This window comes from Suncus etruscus, chromosome 4, assembly GCF_024139225.1.
Source record: "Suncus etruscus isolate mSunEtr1 chromosome 4, mSunEtr1.pri.cur, whole genome shotgun sequence".
Taxonomy (NCBI): Eukaryota; Metazoa; Chordata; class Mammalia; order Eulipotyphla; family Soricidae; genus Suncus; species Suncus etruscus.
The window spans coordinates 36,709,950-36,735,291 of NC_064851.1; the positions used below are offsets into that span (position 1 = coordinate 36,709,950).

Genomic DNA, 25,342 nt, shown 5'->3' on the forward strand with positions numbered 1-25,342 from the left:
AGATGAATTATGATAAACTTCACAAATGTTAATTTGTAATCACTAGACAATGAAGTTTCAGAAAACACAATGTAAGGTTTGGTTAGAGGAAGGTAACTGGAAGGAATTGCAATTGGACATATTTGGGAAATACAGAACTTTATAGGAGAGGTTTTAAGTGGTGGGAAATAAGTTGGAAATTTAGTTAGCATGGTAATTGAAGTACATAAGAATATGAGAATTAGCCTTTATGATATTTCTAAAGGCAATAGAATTTGTCTCTCTAATATGCAGAAATGGAAAGAAGTAGGGTGAGAGGAAAACATTCTCATACTACTATGTGTGCTAACGTTGAAGAAAATAATGTGCAAGCAGGGGGGAAAATCTATGTGGTCTCAAGTCCTCCTAATTCTATTGTGCTCATGTCAAGATTTTAGAGAAGAAGCAGTCTTCCCAAAAACACAGGCAGCAGAGAACCCCCCTTTTATCTTATCAACACTTGATACCATTGAGAGACTCTCATTTAGTACTATCTACATCCTGCTCCATACCTGAGGCCTTCAAACATTTTCATTGTTCTAATTCTTGAAATATCTGAGTTTAGAGAAAAGTACATATAATTTGAACTCACAGAAAGAATAAGAAGATATCTGAAATTCAATTTTCTCCTGATACCACTGTAAAATCAAATAAGGCCACAGGTTCAAATCTAACTTTTAAACCCCATAGAATCACTCTAGAGAGGTCCGCGGTGACTTTCCTAAACCTACATTATCCACTTACTAGTTTTCTTACTATAAAACTTAAAAAAAAAAAAAAAAAGGTTTCTCAAACTGAATGGAAAAGTACTAAAATAAGCCTAGAATGTTAAAAAAAAAAAAGATGGAATCCTTATTTTGACACTCCATTTCTTCAATCCATTAAAAATACAAAGTAAGCACAATTACCTGTAATTTCCCATATGTCTATTTTCATGTTCTTCTTTTGAGACCTGCTTTCGTACTTGGGCGAGTCTTTCTTTCTGGAAATGAAATTTTACACATGAAGCAGGGACACTCGTGCCAGGATATGTACACTGTTGAAAGGATGGCTGTTGTAACATTGTACGGTTGAAATTCAAACATCATCAACTTTTAAACTCTGTATCTCGTGGTGATTCAATTGTTAAAAAATAAGAGGGCCAGAACAGTGGCACAGGCAGTAGAGTGTTTGCCTTGCACACGCTAACCTAGGATGGACCACGGTTTGATCTCTGGGCGTCCCATATGATCCCACCAGCCAGAAGCGATTTCTGAGCACATAGCCAGGAGTAACCCCTGAGTATCACCAGGTGTGGCCCAAAAAGCAAAACAAAAAAAGTGACAAGTAATGCAACCGAGATTGTGGACACAATGTTAAAGTTTCATACCAATTCTTCTTTCCTCCTCTCCAACTGGTGTCTCTGTAGTTCCCAGTCTGAGGAACCTGGTAAGAGTTTTCTCATTGAATTTTTACCATAAAGCCTCCTTTGAGCCTCTGCTTTTTGTTTGGCCAAGTTTTTCCTTTTGTCACTAGTCCTAAAATATAAAATAAAAGACCAATTCTAGGATTCAAAACTCCTGATATGAGAAGGGAACGAGCAGAAAAGGAGCAAAAAGATGGGATCAATGCCTAATAATATTTTAGGCATAGTATGTTTTTAATAAGCTCATTATTTGTAGGTCTGTACATAGCAAGTACAAAGAACTAAAACCATTTCTAATTTTTTAAAGTAAAGAAAAAAGGATCAACAAGAGGTGGAAAAAGAATGAAAGAAAGGCTAGGAAGAGGTTATTATGAAAGCAATGAAGCTTGATCTACCACATCCACAGCAAACAAGGCACAATAAAAGACACTGACCACAAACAGCTTAAACACACACACAAAGAATCACAGAAATGAGCACATATAAGTTCTATCAGGTACATTAAGAAATAAAAAAGAGCCAATAAAAATGAGTCTCTTTTGTCAAGGGATTTAATGTCCCCTTGTTTCAGACGTTCAGAAAAAATGTCTTTATAAAACATTGTATTTCTATTAATATAAGCACTAACAAGCTTACTTTAGCTGATACCTTATAGACCAGAATAAATAATAAGTAGAAATTAAGATTCCCTGGCATTGTAATAATCATTTTCCAGTTAGTTGATTTCATATAACTCTATTGAATACTTCAGTCTTTCCCCATCCCTCATTATCTGGTGATTCCATCCAAGGGATTTATCCTTCACACACACACACAGACACACACGCACACACACACACAAACACACACAAACTATGCTCCCATCTTAAGAAATCTCCAGAAGTTCCATGAACATTCTGTACTTTGTCTCATTTCCTCATCTGTACACAAGTATTTATATTTGAATAAATAACCTTCCTCCACCCTTACATTCCAACCCAGATTTTTATTTCATATCCAAACATATTTTTTTACAGATCTTTCCTGAAGACACAAAGATGAACCGATAAAGGTAATGTTTTCACATGCCCACAGTCACCACTGTCCACAGAGCACAGACCCTGGCATATACACAAATACAAGGTGTACAATGACAGGTAAACAAAGTACAACGATGCTATTTTAAAATGTACAACAAAGCATAAAGGAGAAAGCAAATTTCTTTGCCTTTGAAAAGCTTTCAAAGAGAAAGTATTGAAGAATTGAGCAAAGTATTAAAGAATGAGCTTAAAAAATATTGAAAGGCACTCAGTGGAATACTAGTCTTCAACCTAAGGAGGGAAATTCTAACATTGCTACAATATGGGTGAACCTTTAAAACATCGTGTTAATACGATGATAATATGATAATAGAAAAATTAAATAGAACAGGTGAGACACTGGCCTTGAAGTGACTAGCTTGGACCAATCCCCAAAACTACATATTCTCCCTTAAACACTGCTAGAAGTATCCATTGAATACAATCAGGAGTATCCCCTGAGCATGCTGAGTATGCACCAAAACCACATACAAAACAAAACAAAGCAAAAGACCATGCTTCATCAAGTGAAGTTGGTCACAAATATTGTCTTCCTCTCCTTACCTGAAGTCCCTAGCAGCCAAATTGTCAGAAACAAAATCAGAATAGAGATGTGACTGATTACCAAGGAGAGCAGTAGTTAGAATGAGCAGTGTTTCAGTTTTGTAAGATAAGAAATATGTAACCCAATGATGATGATGGTTCGCAATCTTAAGATGAATTTAATATCACTGCACAACTTTAAAACAATTAACATGTAAAGACATCAGAAAGACACAACTAAAAGACTTCATTTTCCCCTGACAATGTTGATGAAAGCCATCTAAAACCACTGGCTTCATTTTCACCCTAAAAGAACATTCAAAGGATAAAGAAGCAAAAACATGAGCTTGTGAAACAGCACAGCACTAAGGTTCACAGAGAAATCAATTCTCAGGCAGGAAAAAGAGAAAAATAGATTAAGTTAGAAAGAGATGCAAGGTCTGACCATGAATTATCTTTTTTTTTTTTTTTACAGGTTCTTGGTAGATTTATTAGGGTAGTTGACACTTTCCCACCTACTTATCACAAACAACCATGTGTATACTGCTTGAAAATAGAAAGCCATAAAAATACATGTCCTAAAATAACTCCTAAACATTAGGTAATTGAACATCCTCAGAAGTGAAATCAGTAAGCTGCAGACTCTGCAAGGACTAGAGTAGCACTAAATCCCACATGTCCAGATGTCTAAGTCACCAGAAGGGACTTCTGTGAACCCTTGAACACTACTTGGGAGATTCTCGATCCCCCCCAAAAAAAGCTGAACATAAAGAGCATAAGTGATTTTCATTCAAGTAGTCTCCTTTAAAAGTATTATCAGTTGCTGCTGCCATTTCTCATATCATATATAGGATTTGGAAAATGCATACTAGGGAAAAATTGCTTTATTTACTTTATATCAATGAATAGTTTCCATGATTTTCCCCCTATTTTTTGCATTCTTTTTATCTCTTCCATCCTGGTTGCTTTACTCAGTACTTGTTCCTCTTTGCTTATCCTTTTCTAGTTTGAGATATATACAAGACTAAAATGAAGTAAGCCCCAAGGAAAACCTTAGGATGAGATAGTGGTAAAATAGGGAAAATTTGAGTAGAAATTTTTTTTTATAATTTTTTTATTTTGAATTATGAGAACAAAAGATGTAAAGAAAGAGGATAAGGTAAAGTTACAGTGGAAGGACAATCACCCATAACATAATTATCAGAAGAAGTTATCTTTTACAGCATCTTAGAGATTGAAAAGTGCCTTTTAGTCAATGTGCTGGAGATTATCATTCATCTGATGATGTGGAAAAAATTATAAAATATCATAAATTATAAATATTTCTTCAAATGTTTGCACCCCTAGGGATCTGGCCCTACCCCTCTTTACTTTTCAATATATTATGCACTCCAACTGTGTGCTTGATTCTATTAGACTGAATAACAATCAATAACTGCATGTCAGTCAAATGGTTATCTCTACCTCCTGAACTTCAAATTTTCCAAGTTTCAAATGTCTCATATAACTATTCAGCCAGGTTTCTCAGAGCACCTCAAAATTAGCATGTTTAAAACTAATTCCTCTCCTATAAGCTTGATTCTCACCTAAAATCTTTATCTCAATAAGTGACATTATCCAACAAGCCATTTAAAGTCAGAAACATTTAAATCAAAAGAGGCTTTTTTTTTTCTTTTGGTTTTTGGGTCACACCCGGCTGCGCTCAGGGGTTACTCCTGACTCTATGCTCAGAAATCACTCCTGGAAGACTCCCAGTACCTATCTACTACAATAAATTGTGGGCACACAATGCATTTGTTGAATGACTTGCAAAGCAACAGAATGAAATGTGCAAACTGGGGTGCAGATCAGGGTTGGGACAAGTAAGAAAAAACAGAACAGTCCAAAGCAGAAATGAGAAATTCTTAAATTTGGAGAAGACACTTAAAAAGTAAATAGTAGGAACTGGAGTATAGTACAGTGGGTAAGGCAAATTTGAATTGCACATGGTCAATCTGGGTTTGTTCCCTGACATTCCAAATGGTCCCCTGAGCGGCATGAGGAGTAATTTCTGAGAGCTCAGAATCAGGACTAAACCCCTCAGCATCAACAGCTGTGGCACCAAAAAAAAAAAAAAAAAAAAAAAGAGTAAATAGTAGTACTGCATTAGTAGTAACACACTTGCCACGATTTAGATGATTCATTATAAAAGAAAAAAGTTATGGATAACTCCTAGCTTATTAGCCTGGATTATTTTTTATGAATGTTGTGCCTTCACTAGCAAAAAAGGGCATAATAAAACACTAGCTTTAAATATTATTGTTCTGTATTTACCTGTGAGCACATAATTTCCTTTTTAATAAAAACTATATGTCTCTAACTTCTATTCATATTATATCTTTAGCTTTCAGCACAATAAATACCCTTTAAACATCCATTAGTGCCTATCAGGTAACCCAAAGAACTGAAAACTTGCCTTGCAATTTACCCTTCTTTAGCATACTCACTATGGAGTGTTTACTGGAAAAGAGCAGCCATTTAGAGACACAATTTGACATACTCAGGGACTATCCCACGTTTTGTACTCAGAAGTTACACTCAGATGTGCCCAAAATACCGTCCACCATATGCAAAGGCAAATACCTTAACCACTGCACTCACAGATCCCCAAGAATTTTGTTTAAGTTCTCTTACACACCACTAATAAAAATAAAAGAATGAATGTCAAGTCTCCTTAACTCACTATTGCTGTTGTGACTGTTTTATTGAGGTAACTGTTTTACTTAGATATAATTTCACACTATTTCAAAATGCATGTTTTATCTTCAACCACAGTAAATTTTGAATATCTTCCTTAGTTTTAAGACTTTAAAATTCTTTTTAAACTGCATAAACCTCAACTTAGGGGCTGAAGTGGAGGCGTTAGAGGTAAGGTGTCTGCCTTTCCCACGCTAGCCTAGGTCGAATCCCCTGGCGTCCCATATGGTCTCCCAAGCCAGAAGCAATTTCTGAGCACCTAGCCAGGAATAACCCCTAAGCATCACCAGGTGTGGGCCAAAAAACAAAAAAAAATCAAATAATTTTTTGCATATTTCTTTTAGTCACACCAGCAGTGCTCAGGGTTCACTCTTGGTTCTGCAATCAAGAATCATTCCTTGTGGTGCTCAGGAAACCACATGGGATGCCGAGGATTGAGTCTGGGTCAGCCAGGGGAGAGGCAAATGCCTTCCCCACTGTACTATCTCTCTAGTGCATTTTTTTCATATATTTCACTTAGCATAATAATTTTCCAGGTTCATCTATGTTATCAAAAGTAAAAACTTTTCCTTCTGAAGGCTGAAAAATATGCCAGGGATCAAGCAATCCCACATCTAGGCCTATTCCCTAAGGACTTTTGAAATCAAGATCTCAAAAAGATATATATATCTACAGTCCCATGTTCCCTATAGTATAAAGACAGTCAACAACAGACAACGGGCTAGAAAAAAACTAACAATTTCCTCAAATTTCTATTTAACCATATCATATATTATCCCAGAGAAGGGAAAAAAAAGTTCATGCATACATCGTTTCTCCTGAATTATATTTCTGCTTTCATTTCTTCTTGTACAGTAAGGGAAAAGAAAATCTAGATTATTTCCTAAAATACTCTACCATCTAAACTTCAATCTTCATAGCATAAGGACTACAAATAGTAATCTGTATTTGCATGTCAGTCAAACACTACCAATACTGTAATTACATTAAGAGCATTATATAAAAATTGATATATATATATATACACTATAAATAGTACATATATATTTAAAATAAATGGTTTAAAAGAACCAAGAAATACAAGTAGAAACTTCACAAATCAATCCCAGATACAAAAAAAAAAACATTCTTTGTCAAAATGGAAAAAAAGTTTCAGAAGATGGAACAAATAAATACTTGACCTGATGTTTAGCAGCTTCAGTGCATTCAGCAGCACTCCCCTTTTGACATCATAGTCTATTTTCTGATCAGTTCCAAAGCTTGGGGCACGATTGATCTGGAATTTACAAAGAAAACCATAAAGAACAGCCATATAATGGAAGGCTAATAAATACTTCATACATTTTGTTAATCTAATGTGGGTTTCTTTTGCCAGTAAAGCTTTTCAAGACAGATGACCCAGGTTATCACTACCACATCTCCCTTCTCCATCACCTAAGACAAAGAATTGCAAGAAAATTACTCATACCTCCCTCACTCTTCCCCTTACGTCTTTGCTTTAAGGATCTTTGGTCAGCCAACTTGTCCTTTCCCCTCTCTATTCTCCAGTCCTTTGCTACAAGAATTCTAGCTTATCAATTTAAAGAAGAGGAAAGTGATTCATCATGATTAAATAAAGAATGTAAAAAAAAAAAAACCTAGTAATAATTCGAAGAGAGAAACAGCAGGTAAGGTATCTCCCTTAGCAATGATTAACTAGGTTTTGCTCCCTAAAACTTTATATGGTCCTCTGAACCTCTCAATAGTGATCCTTAACTGCAAAGCCATAAATAAGCCCTAAGCACTACCAGGTATGGCCCAAAAACAAAACAAAACAAAACAGAAATAATATTTATCTGAACAAAACCACACTTATATGTATGCTTATACTGAGTATATAGGAACTATCAATGTCCTCTTTGTATATAAATAATTAAGCTATCACCAATAAATAAAATTTTTTCTACCTGTTTGAATTTCATTTCCAAATCACTGATTGTATTGCTCAACAAACACTATTAAAATAAATATAGACAAGAACTCATGGACCAACTAAGACATGTGGGACTGTCTTATTTCCTACTGTCACTCCAGTATTCATTCATTAAAAAAATGAAAATGATAAGTAACTTCTATGTGCTGAAACCCATCAGACAAATGCTACCACCTCAAGAGCTGGAAGTCTGTTTTTTAATCTGATATTATAAAAATATAATTTAGAATAGCAGGTACTTATGAAAAGAACTTATTTGTTAGAATACTAATCAATTTCACACCAAAACTTCAGCTTCATGACTACAAATGAACCACACGTAATCTCTCAAAATGCCTAGTATGGGCCAGAACAGTAGGCAGGTATTTGTGTCATATGAGGCTGGCCTGGGTTCAATCCCCAGCATCTCATAGAGTTTCCTGAGTACCACTAGCAATAATTCCTAAGCACAGAGCCAGGAGTAACTTCTGAGCACTGCCAGATGTGTTCCCTCCCCCCCCCCAAAAAAAACTAGTGTTAGATGAATGTTGTCTTATACAAATTCACCACCATAAGAGATAAGAACAATAGAAGAAAGACACATTATCTTAAGATATTTGGGAATATAAAAGTGGTCAAAGATCACTGCAGAAAAGTAGTGATTAAAAGCTACCCAAATTAATCACTTATAATAAATGCTACTATTTAATATATTAATAAGAATTTGGTCAATATATTTCAGATACTTTCTATGCATACATATTTTATTTTGTATTAGTGTACTTTATCTTATGAACACATGTGTAAATTGAGTGTAATTTATTAGTGTATATTATTATATTAATATTAGTCACTGTTATTAACACATATAGTTGAGTTTCAGGCACAAAATCCCAACATCACTCTCACTACCAGTCCATTTTCCTTGTCCCTAGATTCCCTCCATCCCTAAAAGCTGCCTCTTTGACAGACATTTTGTTGCTGTTGTTTGTTTTGGATCACACCCGACAGTGCTCAGGGGTTACTCCTGGATCCATGCTCAGAAATCGCTCCTGACAGGCTCGGGGGACCATATGGGTTGCTGGGATTCAAAACAATGACCTTCTCCATGAAAGGCAAACACCTTACCTCCATGCTATCTCTCTGGCCCCAACAGACATATTTTTTAAGTTTGGTTGTTAGTGTTTTAGTTTTGTTGGTTCTGTGGTTTAGATATAAAGATATACCATAGCTCTATACAACCAATGTGTCAGAGGTCACCACTTCCGCTCCTATTACTTCCTGCCTCTTTTTACTTCTTCCCTTGATTTCTTTACTGTCCTCAGTATACTGCTTTCTAATACAACATTTTCTTTTTTTATCACAAAAATATTTCATTTTTCTAAAGATACATGTAACTCTTTTAAGTTGATAGGCCATGTACTTTGATTAAATTGCTGACTTCTGATTTAGGGGGTGAGAAACATTCCTTGCCTTGCGATGTGGTTTCAGGAGATATAAATAGCCTGTCAACTGCAAGCACTTTCATTTATCCAAAGTAAATTTGATCAAAAAATGGTGTTTATAAATATGCTACTTGAGAGCTCTAAATATTTCCTCTTACAATTGCAGGAAAAGGCCAAATAGCATTTTATGTTAAAATAAAAATTCCAACTATTCCATAAAGATTCACACCAAATTGGTGACTTCCAATTTGACTTCCGATTTCCTCCTTGATTCTGAAGACCAGCTCTTGCCAGGAATAGGGTTTTTCTCCCCTGGACTTCAGTCTTTCCCTGGGCACCAGTCTAGGTGGACTCTATAGGGGTCAACAGGCTTTCCCCCTATCTCTCCCTACACTAATGGGAATGCACTCTGGGAGGAGGGCAGGCTGTTCTAGCACTGGTTTATGTTGGGACAGTCAGTGAAAATTTTTTCTCTTTTTTTTCATATTGATAGTATTGTGTACATATATTCTATATATCCATAATATCCATCTTGTATTGGGACCTTGATCCTGCCCTACAAAGTTCATTTCTAATATTTTAATGCCTCTATCCCAACCCTTACTTCCCCCCATCCTCCCATGTAGGTGCAGCTAATGACATGAAGCTCACCACATAGAGTGATAAGTGCAGTTAGAGAAATAACTACACTGAAAACTATCATAGCAATGTGAATGAATGAGGGAAGTAGAAAGCCTGTCTCGAGTACAGGTGTGGGGAAGTGGGGAGTAGGTAGATCTGGAAAATTGGTGGTGGGAATCCTGCACTGGTGAAGGGGGGTGCTCTTTACATGACTGTAATCATACAACTACAATTATACTTGTAATCACGGTGTTTAAATAAAGATAATTTAAAAAAAAGATTCACACCTCTGAAATCTATAATATAATAATTAGGTGCTGGAATGATGATACAGCAAGCAGAGCACTTGCTTTGCACGGGATCACTCCAGGTTTAATCCCCAGCATTCCATATGCTATCCCAAGAACCATCAGGCTCTGAATACAGAGCCAGAATAAGCACTGCACATATGGGCCAAAATTAAACAAATAAAATGTAAATAGTCTTGTCATTGTATGTAATAAGATAATAAAATAAACTAACATTTTGGAATGTTAAGTGTCTCTCTGAAATGGTATCTATCTTTATAGAATTTGTTAGGTGTGTTTCATCAAAATCACAGTCTAAAATTCTGTTGTCTTCACTATAGTGGTGAAGTACAAAAAATATAGCTTCATACCCACTCTATCTTTTCTTACCTTTTATTCTTCTATTTTAATGGAAAAGAAACTATAAACTAAAGCTGTGGCTCAAATATTAAGACACATACTCTAGCATACATGTGTAAGGCTCTTAGTTCAATTTTTGCTGCTAGATGTTCCCAGAATACTGCTACTTCTAACCCCAAGCCCTGAGTTATTCCTTGGGTTCCCACAAGAACAAAATTAGCATCTGAAGAAATTTATCAACACAGATTAACTAATATGTGCATGTGAAGATGCATAAAAATACCTCTTCAATTTAGCTAAGCCTTCAGGTTTTTAAAAATTTGCAAATATATATAATTAAATAATAGCAATTGTTTCGAGAAAAACTAAAAATAAGACAGGGATTATAACCTATAATATTGATGATTTATTTAAACTCCATTTTCTACACCAACTCTAAAACAGACAAATTCTAATATATGTTGATTTTAAAGTGTAACAGTTTATAATTCCATAGCTAGAAGAATTATAGCACTATAATCAAAACAAATGCATTCATTTCATGTTCATATAAAACTACCCATAACAAATTATATTATCTTCATTAATTTTACTTAATTATATTATGCTTATATACTTATTAATTATATAATTAGATATGTGATTAATTAAATGAATGTTGATTCAATATTAATTATTGTTTTCTCTAACCACTAACTGCCCTCATCCCCACCATCACCTTCAATGTCACAGTACATCACAGACCTTATCTCACCTTCTAAAGACTTATAGTTTGTTTATATAACTCCTATGCAAAAAATGTTTAACTCTCCGATACAAGTACAGGAAAAGATTACACCAGTGTAAGGGCTAGTTCCCCATGACTTCTTTCTCATTTCGTTTTCAGAAGCAATTTTTACCTGATTCCACTTGATGGCGCCAAAAGGTTTTTAACAACTATATTAGACTCTATTGCAGATCAGAAAAAGACTTTTAGAGACTATAAATAAGATTATTTTAATTTTTCATTGTAGAAAGGTTAATTATATACATGCTTAGATTATTGTAGAGTTTTTTAATTTTGTGATTGATTTTGAGATGAAGACTAGAAAATTGAAATATGATATTACTGGATCTTACTGATTCGGAAATGGTAGAAAGAATAAACTATGAAAAACATTAACATAACAAGGGCATTTTAAGCTTTTTCAAAATTAGACTTCAACTTCAACTCTGATTTATCAAGTTAATGGAATCACGAGTTGAGCAAATGCTTTTAAAAATAGGTAAGTAAAACATTCATTTTTAATTTGAAGGCCACACCCAGCAGTTAACTACTGACTCTGTGTTTAGGGATCACTTCTGGCAGCGCTCAGGACACCATATTTATTGATCAAAGCTAGGTCAGATAGAAGTAAAGCAACAACCATACCCATTCACTGTACTATCTCTGGTCCATAAAATATCTTTATATAAAGACACTCTTCCTACTATCCCTTCCATTCCACCTCATGTGTCTGCCTTCACTTTTTCTCCACCAAATCAAGAATCAAAAAGCTCGAGTAGGATGTGAAAAAAGGGAAAACTACAACTAAATGTGGGTCAGAGGGATAGTATAGCAGAGGATGTTTGCCTTGCAACTGACCCAGGTTTGTTCCCCAAATCCCACATGATTCTTCCAAGCCTGTCAAGAGAAATTCTGAGTAATTTCAGAGTAACTCAGAGCCTGGGCATCAACAGATGTAGCCTGAAAAAACAATTCTGAGTAATTTCAGAGTAACTCAGAGCCTGGGCATCAACAGATGTAGCCTGAAAAAACAATCAAACAAAAGTTCACAGCCAAACAGAAGTCTGATTGCAGATAACTGAATAAACCTAAAGAAGAAAATATCTGGTAATAAGATGTAGGAATTACACTAATTCCAGGACCAATCTTATTGACTATATACAGAGTTTTCCCCACACTGAGCAATTTTCAAACACTAGCAAATTGTCCAAGAGTTCAGCTCAATTCTAATTTTTAGCTACTCAAAGAGCCCATCAGATTCCAAGAGTTAAGGGTTTAGTCTCTCAAGAAAGCCTTGGCAAACCCAGTCTGCTCCTTCACTTTTGATCAACCAACTAGTCATGAGACTACTACTATGGCCTCCTCAGATTTAGGGTACTAGATCCCAGACTAAGTATGCTTCTGAAAGATCAACTATAAATGAGAGGCTCAGGTTCAATTAATTTGCTGGAACAGCTTGCAGAACTCATTTACTCATGGGATCACTAAGTTATTACAGAGAACATAATTCAGAAACCTCAAATACAAGATATGGTTAAAAGGCAAGAAACTTCCATGACCACATTGGGCATGTCATTCTAACCAAATTTCTACATGTTCACCAGCCTGGAAGTTCCCCCAAAGTCCTTCCTTTTGGCCTAGAACAGCAGCTTCAGTAGAAAGCCTACAATGAACTCAATGACTATTGGCCACTAAAAGCAACCTTCAGTCTCCCTCTCCCCCTTCTCAAAGGTCAAAAGAATAGGACTTAAAATTCCAATATTCTAATCACTTACAATGGTTCTTTAGGCAATTAGCCCTCAGCCCAAAAGTCATATTAACATATGATGGTTCTTTAGGCAATAAGCCCTCAACCCAAAAGTCATGTTATTAACGTATCAGGAGTCCCTTTTAACTAACTTTTAATATAACGAGTTATCTCCAACACTTAAGAAATTTCAACATTTCTGTGAATAAAAACCAATTATGTATGAGGAAAACATAATTTAATCATCTGAGCAATCAAAATATATATTTCCCACAAATAATAATATCACAGTGAACAGTAAAATGATTTTATAGTCAAGAATTAAAGCAAATTTTTATCACTTACCTTAGAACTATAACTCTTTGAAAACACAATACATTATTATTTGTTAATAATAGGTAATAAACACCCTTGATCCTCAAATATAAAAGTTGTTATTAAAACATATGCTTTGAATGTTCTGATTTCACCTATCAATTTGATTTAGAAAATTTCTTTGCTACTGCTGTCATATAACATTCAGTTTCTAAATTCACAAAAATAAGTTAAAAAATGGTTTTATCTCCTATAGTAAAAACCTTAAAATACATCTTAATAATCCAACAAATATTAAAGGTTTGGGTATGGTCAATTTTCCTGAATGAATTTCCTGAGTAGATTATTCTACTAGGTAGAGAATCAACATTTAAAAGGTTTCTTTTGGGCAGACTCTAACTCTAAATAGCTTTAGAAAAAAATCGACAAATATTAAATAAATTATTCTTTTGTTTCCACTGTCTAAATTTTCAGTGAAAATTTTTTAAATCACCTTTATAATAATGACTAAACCAGTGACTGTCAGCACCACTCAGAGGCATAAAGTTTACAGGGTAGATGAAAAGGTCATCCATGCATACAATATGATCTCATCTGAGACTCCACAACACCTTGGGTATCAGATATAGAATACTAATTAATGAGCTGGTTGAAGTCTTTCACTTGCAGAGATGCTAACTTAAGAGTGGTCCTAAAGCCTGAGCACATGCAAAAGGAAAAACACCACACTGCAGTCATGAACAGATAGAAGCCAAGTGGCTAAGAAAGTAGTGGAGAAAGGAGACAGTAAAACAGTCAAAGTAGAGTCCTACATATTCAAAAATTCAGACCTTGAAATTCAAAATACAAATTGGGGAAAAACATATCAAACACATATTGATTTAGAACTCATCAATTTCCTGAAATTTTCTTCTCTTCTACCCACATACTCTACTCAGCCCCCTTTCCCTTAAGAAAAAAGTATACAAAGAACAGACTTAAAAAGATTTGCTTTTATACCCAAGAATAATGAACAATTCTTTTCTTAAAGAAATGCCTTACCTCCAGAAGCCAGGGCTTTAGTTTTCTATCCAACAAAATGTCAAATCCCAGAACTTCGAAGCAGACACTTTCACTTCCTGGAGGCTGACCCGGTCGACACATTCGATATGCATGTAGGACATGAGGTTCTGCTACAATCAGAGTCTTTACCACCAATTCCTATAAGGATTATGAATTTTTTAAGGTGAAAATACCTTATTTGTGTGTGTGCATCTCATTTACATATAGAGAAATAAGGCACGGACTTAGAAACTGGTATTCTGGCCATGTTCACAAAGCTTTGTCATCTAGTCCCTGATGCTGCTGTATTTTACCTAATGTGCCCCCCTCCCAGTACATCCCAGTCTTTTATGTCTTCTCTGAGCCCCTAGAACTAGCTTCACTCTTCCAGAAACAATCCTCTCAAGACTTTCCTTTTTTTTATTGTCTTTATTTAAACACCGTGATTACACCGTGACTTTCCTTTTTCTGGCTCCTTGATATTCAGGTATGGTTCCCAAGTCAGAAGCAAGCACCCAACACTTCTTCTCCTGTATCATTCATAGAACAGTTGGTCTTTCTCTTCTTTTGCTTTCACATCTATTTAAAAACCCACATTTTATTTACAAACCCACCTTAACTACTTACAATAGTATCAAGACTTAGAACATATTCAAAAGTTATAGGGCCACACCCAGCTGTGCTCAGGGCTTACTCCCAACTTTGCAGGAACATTATATGGTGTCAGGCAACAAACCAGGGTCAGCTATTTGTTCAGTAAAGCCCCCAGCCCTACTCTATCTCTCCAACCCCTTAAAGGCATTTCTGAACAGGAGAGTAAACTAAAATTTAATAAATGTGGCTTCTATTTGTTAAATAAGAGTAGATCATATCTTAGCCTCCTCAGAAATCATACAGAAAGGGAAAAGGAAAAGGAAATTCCATTGGTATTTATCCAAAAATAAAATCCATAGTCTGCATTACAGAAGGGTTTTCTAGTCTTGGAGGACAATCTAGGAGACTTCAGTTTCTTAGCACAGTAATGATTTTGATCTGATTTGAGATAAGACTTCTACCAATGAAAGAACTTGCTATCATTGTTTTCTATGAGGACATAGAATTCCACTATGACTATGTTACTAATGCTTATTTTGTTTTGTTTTAATTTTGTTTGGATTTTGAGCTACACCCAGCGATGCTCCGGAATTATTTCTGAATCTCCACTTGGGAATTACTCCTGGTGGTGCTTAGGGGGACCAAATGGGATGCCAAGGATCCAACCTGGGTTGGCCACATGCAAGGTAATCAATCATCCTACAGGCTACACTCCAGCTCCATCAACTACTCCTGAATTTTTTTAATTGTTTTGAAATTTGAGAATAAGTTAGTAACTACAGAAAATATAGCTTACTTGCTTTTACTTAAAACATGTTTTCTTTTTAATATACTCTCTACAGAAAAAGGCATAATAAGTAGTTAAGAAGTTGTTCCTACAGACATAATTTCTGAACTAATTTGTGGCTTTGCTATACCTACATGTACACAACTAGGTGCTACATGAAGTGGTTCTCAGAAAACAATATTCATAGCACATAAAGATAAAGGACTAAAATTTACTTCATTTAGATTTCATAAAAAATCTTTATTTTTAATCTTTATTTTTATATTATATATTTATGTTATCTAATATAATATGTTATATATTTATTTTTATTCTTTATTTATTATATATAAATACTTCATTAATTCATTTACTTCATTGCTAAGACAAGTAAAAAAATAGGGAGGGAAACCAATAAATAATAGCCATGTGAAGAAAACATGGTAGGTGGAGGGTGGGCAGAAGTTAATAAAACCCTGAATTACAAATTTGGAGGCAGAGTTTCTTTTTTTTTTTGGTTTTTGGGTCACACCCGGGAACGCTCAGGGATTCGAACCAATGACCTTCTGCATGAAAGGCAAACGCCTTACCTCCATGCTATCTCTCTGGCCCCTGGCGGCAGAGTTTCTACATAAAAAAATTTCAATTTTAGGAAAATTTTATTTCAATTTTAGGAAAGTAAAGGCAAAACTGACATTGTCTAATATAAATCTAACTACACTAATTCTTTGAAGATTCCCAACAGTGTCATTATTTGAAATTTTGATTTAAATAGTTTTTACCTTAAGTATATTTAAATTTTTTGAATGAAAAGTGTAATTTTTAATCATCATTGTCAGATTTTCTACTGATCTTTACTCATTCTTGACCAATTCAAAACACTAATGTCTATGCTTTACAAATGCTAGTTATATTTAAAACTTGTCACCCCACAAGAGGGTATTTTTAAAAGTCCAATTCAAATTCACAAAAATTTATAAAATATAGCCTTAAAAAATATTTTCTGTCCTCTTATATTATCCTACTGTTTCAACTTGAACATATCTTTCTAAAGCAAATAAAATAGTTAAGACAAATGTTTGCATAATTATGTAACTGCAGATAGATTAATAATATAGCTGTATAAAAACTATTTTGGAAAGCAAATATATTCCTGTATATTAACTAATATACATTATAGTAATGGATATATACACTATAATTACTATAAGGAATAACAAAACAAAATTACCACATGACTGCCAGGAGTGATCAATGAGCATGGAGTGAGGAATAAGCCTTGAGCACAGCCAAGTATTTCCCCAAAATCAAAATAAAACCAATGTGTGTATAGTCAATCTGTTCATTTTGCACTCTGATGGATTCACTCTCTCAATAAAGATATCGTACAGATTCTACCTTTTCACAAAGAAATCCACAAGGACTCTAAGCAAAGTAAAAGTTGGCAAGGAAAAAAGGAGTATCAGAGAACTTATCAGACTTTCTCCTGGCAGGCTCGGGGGACCATCGGGGGATGCCCGGATTTGAACCACCATCCTTCTGCATGCAGGGCAAACGCCCTACCTCTCCAGCCCCATTATCAGACTTTCTTGGTTTTATTGCACTATTAGCAAATGACCCACGCACTTGTTAAATCCTCTAGGTATTATCAGATAAGGCCTTTCAGCAAGGAACCACTAAAAAAAATAGCAAATTTTACCATTTTGATGTTTCTGATTTAAGTAGTAGTAAATGATCCTGATTAGATGTCATTATTTTGGAATTTACACATAATTGGCCTTCATAAAATAAATTATTAAGCATAGCATTACTGTGCTTATCTTTCTTTTCTAGATGAATTTAGTCTTTAAGAAGGATATAATAGGGCCCGGAGAGATAGCACAGCGGCATTTGCCTTGCAAGCAGCCAATCCAGGACCAAAGGTGGTTGGTTCGAATCCCATTGTCCCATATGGTCCCCCGTGCCTGCCAGGAGCTATTTCTGAGCAGACAGCCAGGAGTAACCCCTGAGCAACGCCGGGTGTGTCCCAAAAACAAAAACAAACAAACAAACAAAAAAAAAAGAAGGATATAATAGAAAGGTAGTAAGTCAGTAGATGTCTATATTCATATATGTATAGCTTCTACGGAAAAATTAAAAGAATATGCAACACTGGGTCAAAAATTTCATGTGCAGGGCCGGAGAGATAGCATGGAAGTAAGGCATTTGCCTTGCATGCAGGAGGACGGTGGTACAAATTCCGGCATCCCATATGGTCCCAGAGCCTGCCAGGAGCAATTTCTGAGCATCGAGCCAGGAGTACTCCCTGAGCGCTGCCAGGTGTGACCCAAAAACAAAACAAAAACAAAATTTTCATGTGAAGCAATTAGGCTATTGCTGAGTGGTATCTACCCTCATTAAACCTGTAAAGTTCTTCAAATTTCCATAGTTTCCAGCACACCCTACTTTCTTCTACGCAGGTCATATCATTTCTTTTCATTGTCTGACACTAATGACCTTCAGTTTTATATTCTGTGATAAGAAAATAAGGTTAAAAAATCAACTAAATAAACATTTAACAATAGGATAAGTATGGTACTGATTTTTCTCTATTTTCTCAAGAGAAATAAATTAAACTATGTACTTTCACAGCCATTTTCCATAAGATTTATTTACCATTATACTATTTGTTCCCCAAAGAAGGCAACTCACATTGTAGAGTGCTTTTTTAAATATGTGTATTAGATACATTCCTCTAAATTGGAATATTATTTTAATATTTGGGCTAGGATCACTAACGGATTTACTTCCCCCAAACTCTCTATTTTGGTTTCCTTTTACTTTTACCTTCCCGTTTGATTTTGAATTTCATCCACATTTTAATTATAAATTACATTTCAAATATGTACTTATGACAAGTTGTTTCATCTTTCAGTCTGTCTAGCATTTTCAGTTCAGCACATATAAGGTAAAGCTCAGCATCACAACATTATAAAATGCTAAAAATTCATTTCAGATATCCAAGTCTCAAAAAAGTCCCCCTCTTCTCTCTACCTATGAAAAGTTCCAAATTCTAAGCATTTTTTTAATAAAACCCTTCACCAGTGCAATATCCCATCACCAATATCCCAAGTGTTCCTCCTCTCCACCCCACACCGGCCTGTACTCTAGACAGGCTTTCTACTTCCCTCATTCAGTCACATTTTGTTATGATAGTTCTCAGTGTAATTATTTCTGTGACTGCACCCAACAATCTCTGTGGTGAGCTTCATGTCAGTCCTCCTCTATTTTTTCTCTGAGAATCATTAAACAAATGTTTTTCATTTTTCTCAAATTTTCATTTTCCCAAATTCTAAGCATTTAAAGGACAGAAACTATCTTATAAATTCTTCAAGCTAAATGTTATAGCTTTAACAAATTTTGACAAAATAAATGAGTGAATAATTCTCTTCCCTTACGCAAAATTAAGCTCTACATCTTACAATAAACTCCTTTCTATTTCTCTAAGATAAAATCATACCAATTCTTTTTATGATTCTACCCCCTAATCATGGAGACATTACTAAAAACACTGTCCTCCCATTCTAAACAAATTAAATTTGTCCTTTTACTGTGGTACAAATCAAGCCACTCTTCTCATTTAAACAAACTTCCTAAGCACCAATTCTTGGTTTTTACTCTAAACATCCTTTTATTGTCTTCAAATTCTTTCTTAAGTTCTGAGTCTTTTACCCTATTACTCTCCTCCCTTGAAAAAAATAATTATCTTTTTTGTCAACAAAATCTAGCTTTACATTAGTTCCATCTAAATTTTTACCTCCAAACTCCTTTTTCAACTTTAAAACTCCATGGATTACCTACATAAACCAAATGTGTCAACTTAATGCTACTTACCAAAATTCTCATGCCTCCAAGCTTTTCTTTATGCTTTTGCTGAAGCCTAAAATTTCCCCCTTCCATTTATTTTTCTTTTTTGGTTTTTGGGCCACACCCAGCGATGCTCAGGGGTTACTCCTGGCTGTCTGCTCAGAAATAGCTCCGGGCAGGCACGGGGGACCATATGGGACAATGGGATTCGAACCAACCACCTTTGGTCCTGGATTGGCTGCTTGCAAGGCAAATGCCGCTGTGCTATCTCTCTGGGCCCCCCCACTTCCATTTTTAATAGTAAAGATACCACTTTTCTATCAAGCATCACCCCAAGCTCCATTTCCTGTATACAACTAATCTATCATAAATGATCATTTAATCTGTTTTATATTTTAAATGATTGACATTTGTTGCAATTAATCTCAGAAAAGACAGTAATGGTTTTGTAATAGTATAATCTTACAGAAATATCACTCCAAAACTTAGCAACATCATGCTCATTTGCTTGTAGGAATTCTGTAAACCATTTGATGGAACGCTTGCTCCCTTTGTTTTCAGTTTCATCTCTTTCAAAATGTTCATTGTGCTTATTCACAGAGTAGTTTGTCAAATGCATGTATAACTGGGTCTGCAACAAGTTAAGAACCAACATTTTTACCACATAAGGAGACTCTAGAATGAAAGGATTTCTCAGAAAAAAAAAAAAACTGTAAAGTTAAAAACATACAAATGACAATTTTTTATAAAATTTATATCCCTTTTAAATGAAATTAAATGACTGACACCCAGATGTTACTTTAGATAGAACTGATATATCACAATGAATATATTCTTATGTGCACAATTATTTTGATTGTTCATAGCAAGTCATTTAACATATATTAGTGAATTAATTAGATCTATTTTATTAAAACAGAAATGTCAAAGAAAATATGCAAGATTTATCTTCTAATTTTTCTTTACTTAACCTATGTGCTTGCCCTCCTGTTTTATTAAATGATAACAGAAAATATTTAATGAATATATATTATAAGCATTGATTTGTGCCATGCGCAAAGAACACAAAAGTAAATAATAGGGGTATAATCTCTACCTTTAAAAGTTTAGAAAAAGCTTTAGATTAAGTGATAATTGAAAGAAAGAGATCAAACAAATTTTGAATAATTTGCTTTATTTTTCTCAAATGTTAATCTTGAAATTCAATAAGGAAATTTTAGAGGTCTGTAGAGGAACAATGATGCTTATACAGGAAAACATACAGTAAAAATTAAAACCCAGAAGTTATGTGATTCAGAAGCACTTGGTTAAGTTTGACCCAAAGACTGTATTTCCTGATAAAATTTCCATTGTGATTCATTGAGTACACTAATTCAGTGTACTTAAGCAAGTAACATACACAAAACTCAAAATACTACAACAAATCATTTTATCACACAAAGGAGACTACAAATCTTTCTTATTATTTCCCAACTTTTTCTTTCCTCTTCTCTCTCTACAGATAACTATCTACCTTACTCAGCTATAACCCATTCTTATCCACTCCAAATATTTTAATTATAACCTATGAGTTTATGAAGCACAAATTATGCCAACGACTCAAATTTCTAAACTTTCAATTTATACTACACTGAATTTTCTTAGTACAGATTTGCTAGTGGTTGCACAGTCCTAATCAATCAAACATATCAGCTTTCTAAAAAAACCTTTAATAGCTCTTTATAATAGATAAGCAATGTAGTGCTTATTTCCACTCAGCAGCCCATATCTTTATTGCCTACGTGAAAAGCCTGAGTTTTATCTTCAAGGTATCTCTCCTTCACTTTCCTCATTCTATTTACCCAATCTGTCAGTAAGGGATGTTATCCATGCAATCCTAAATAAATTTTAAATCTACTCTTTTATTCTTAATTCACTGTTACTGCTACTACTTCAAATTGCCATCTTTTCGCTCATACATGGTCATTCTAGAATACAGCTTCTGATGGCCCTTACTCAAGCTCTCTCACTCATATACATCCCATGTCACAGTCCCCTTTGGCCTTTTGTTATCTGGAGAGTGGGAGAGGTTCTATTCAAGTTTCACATTTAAAATTCTCTCTCTAATCTTCATCTTTAAGGGGAGTAAAAGTCCTTCATAAGCACTGCCTTAGCCCACTCAGTTTCCCAGCACATCACACCGGTCATCAGAATTATAATCAGTTGTTTCTGCAAATCTACTACACATGTACTTTTATTTAGATCAAGTACTTTCTTGGTCAATGTTTTTCCAAAACATTACTTGATGGTTGTATATATCAGTACATCATCATGTTTATTTTGTTTTTACTTTGGGGTTCACACCAACCTGTGATCAGAACTTCTCCTGGCTCTGTGCCCAGGAATCACTCCTGGTGGGCTTGGGAAACTATATTCAGTGCCAGGAATCAAATTAGGATTGGTCACATGTATAGACAAGTGCCTACTCCTATACCATCTTTCCAACTCACACTTTATAATCTTTAAAGATGTAATTTTTTTGTTATCTCCCTTTCCTAAAAAACTTTCCTCTATTCTGAATTGACAGGCTTATAGCATTTATTAGTATATGAATTACAGCACATTTATGATCAATTCATCATTGCATTAAAATATGATACCTATTAATGAATTATATACATAATATTAAAGAATAACAAACAGACCTCTGACAATATGGAAAGTAATGGTTAATCTTAATTCTTGGAATAATTAGTAAATTCAAAATTATAAAAGTATTTAAACTTCAAATATAAATAGTAAATCACAATTCATCTTTCAAAAGCCATAAATTGCATTTATAGTACTTTTAAGCATATACATTTTATATATTTTAATCATAATATTTGACTTTCTTAAATTACAGTTGTGACTTACACCAATAGTACTGCACAAAAAAAACTTAATGATAAGTAACCACAAAAAGTACCATTTTTTAAGATGCACACCTACTTCCAGTTTAAGTTTCTTGTTTAACTTGGTACCTAATATATAATATTTTTTCCTGTTCCAACAAAATAAATCTCCACTTTTAGCCAAGCTGTGCATTTTCTGTTTTATATGTATTTTTCTGCCTTTTATATGTTTATTTATTTAGGGCACAGGTGCTTAGGAACTGCTATCTGTGCTTCTCAGCCATGGGGACAGGTTCTATGCAGGTCCTGGAGATATGGTGTTGCTAAAGCCCTGCAATGCTAGGAATTACTCAGGATACTCTGAAGATTCTCAAAGCCACACCAGTTTTATTAGGGTCTCCAAGGAAAGACCCAGTGATGATCATGAGAATATGACTATAATATTCCATAGCCATATATATGTTTAAATCTTACATCATATCTATACTCTCAATGAGATGTACTAGTTATAGTTCTATATAAGTTATTTCATACAGGGCTACACTGCTCTAAAATATATTTATTTTGAGAGCAACTGCATATTCCTGTGTTTTCTGAAATCCAAGTTTGTGCTCACATTACCCACAATGGTGTGCCTTTTCTTAGTCTGCAGAAAATATCATTTATCTGATTTTTCCAAAGTTGCCTATAAACTAGAATCAATATTTCTTCTTTAATATAAATCATATAAAATTCATTTAATCTTTATATATAATGGGTACTTAAAAATATGCTGAACAAATAAATAAGTTCATAGATTCTGTCTGCTTTCACTTACCAAATTAGACTCATTAGGTGGAATATACTTCTCAGTTCCCATTCTCACAAGTCCATCATGGTAGAGAAATATTTTTAATGGATCACATGATGTTACCAGAATATAAACTCGTAAGTCAAACTTGTAGCCTTCCATTAAGAATGGCTTTTCAATGTATTCTTGAACAATTAAATGATCCTGAGATGGAAGCTTGTCACCATTTCTTATCAAAGAAATCCTAAGATTAAAGAAAAGAAAAAAAGGAATAATTGGATAAGTAATCAAAAATTTAGAAAATAATTAGTTATAATGAAGAAGAAAAAGTGACATAAGAAATTCCAAATGTCCAAAAAGTTATTAATGAAATCAAAAAATTGCACCAACCAAAAAAATTCAAATAAAAAGTTCAGCCTATTGTTGCTTGCTGGGTTTTGTATGTTTGTTTATTTTAATTTTGTAGGTTTTGGTCAACATCTGACCTGGCAGTGCTTGGGACTTATCCTGACTCTGTGCTCAGGGATATTCTTGAAGCTGCTTGGAGGACCATAGTGTCAGGGACTGAGGTAGTGTCAGTCACAAGTAAGGCAAGTGCCCTACCTCTTGTACTATCCCTCTCTGGCCCCATATGTAAAAGATATTTAAGGCATTTTATGTCCACAAACCCACAGTTAAGTAGGCACCTTGAACAGTAAGTAGCCAATGCTTTCAGTGAAGATTCTAAGTCCTGAAGGAGAGAGTGAAACTTAATCTTTTTCTTTGGGGTGTGGAGGTGTGGAACATACCTAGTGATAGTCCTGGCTGTGTGCTCAGAAATTACTCCTGGCAACCTCAGTGGAACATATGAAATGCTAAGGATCAAATCCAGGTTGAATGCATGCAAGTCAAATGTCCTGCCCACTGGGCTATAATTCTGGCTCCATGAACCTTATTCTCATAAAAGATTTGGTGGTTTGATTTGGTTTGGGTGGTTTGGTTTGGTTTGGCTTGACTTGTTTCTTTGTTTTTCACCTGTCCAATAAAGAGGACCTCAAAGGACTTCCTATCTGAGAAATTCCCCTATGTTGAAGTGGCTATTTGAGGGCAATTGTTAAAAAATATTTCATGACAATTAGTCATCTGAAATAAGTAGCAATAAAAACCCTGCTGAGAGAGAGGAAACTGACTTCTTGGGATGATAAACTATAGTATTCAAAATGTCTAGCTTTCAACAAAAATAAATATTTATGAGAAAAATAAAACAAAAATGTCTGGTCCATATAAAAGTTATCAATAAAAGCTAAGATATAGGTGAATTACTAAACAATCAACTATTTAAATAAATATCTCAGTTCTTCAAAGATATTAAGAGAGCCTACAGAACCAACCATAAGAATAATATCTAACCAAATAAAGAATATCAACTAAGATGAAAAATGTTTTCATCAGTTATGGACCAATTAGAGCACTGGTATTAAATATGTTGAGGTCTCAGCATCCAAAATTTTAAAAAAGGAATTTGAAAAGAAAATAAAACAAAAATCTAAAACTGAAAATTAATGTTGCTAAAAATTGTAAAATATAAAAGTTGGGACTAGAGAAAGATAGTACAATGGGTATGGCGTTTGCCTTGCATACAACCAACCCAGGTTCAATCACTGGCATACCATGTGTATCCCAGGCACTGCCAGGGGTAATTCCTTTATACAAAGCCAGGAGTAACTCCTGGGCATTTCTGGGAGTGACCAAAAACTAAAAATAAGAAATATTAGTGAACTAAATTGTTTAGGAGGGTAGAAAGCAATTAGCAAGCTTGGATATATATTAAATAATAAAGTATAAATACTTTAACCTTGAGAAAATTATAAACGTCATTTATCCCTTCAAAAATTTTGATACAACATAAAGCAAACTAACTTTACATTAAATATAAAATTCATACAATATATCTTTTATATCTTTTAAAATTACTAAATAACAGTTTAAAAAAAGTCTGGGTAAATTATGACTAAAAGATAAAGTTTGTTGAATAATTTATCAGGCAGCTATATTTCCAAGTATCTTTTCCCATATGACATTTTAAGACAAGAAAATAAAAAGACCTACGGTTTTTATAATGAGCAGCTTTAGATTTTCTTTAAAAACAAAAACCAGCAAATATAAGCAAAAAAGGGTAAAATTAAATATTCTATAGTCTG

The 25,342-nt window shown here is 34.3% G+C and overlaps 1 protein-coding gene across 4 annotated transcripts in view; it reads right to left on the reverse strand.

The window, feature by feature from the left end:
* TTLL7 (tubulin tyrosine ligase like 7) overlaps positions 1-25,342 on the reverse strand; it is a 147,893-nt gene that overhangs the window by 67,447 nt on the left and 55,104 nt on the right. For all 4 annotated transcript variants that reach the window (XM_049771243.1, XM_049771241.1, XM_049771242.1 and 1 more), the window contains 6 exons: positions 23,190-23,406; positions 19,966-20,130; positions 14,294-14,452; positions 6,942-7,036; positions 1,388-1,535; positions 927-1,000 (listed from right to left, as the gene is read on the reverse strand). In XM_049771243.1, the coding sequence (XP_049627200.1) occupies positions 927-1,000; positions 1,388-1,535; positions 6,942-7,036; positions 14,294-14,452; positions 19,966-20,130; positions 23,190-23,406 (858 nt within the window). The remainder of the gene's footprint in view (positions 1-926; positions 1,001-1,387; positions 1,536-6,941; positions 7,037-14,293; positions 14,453-19,965; positions 20,131-23,189; positions 23,407-25,342) is intronic.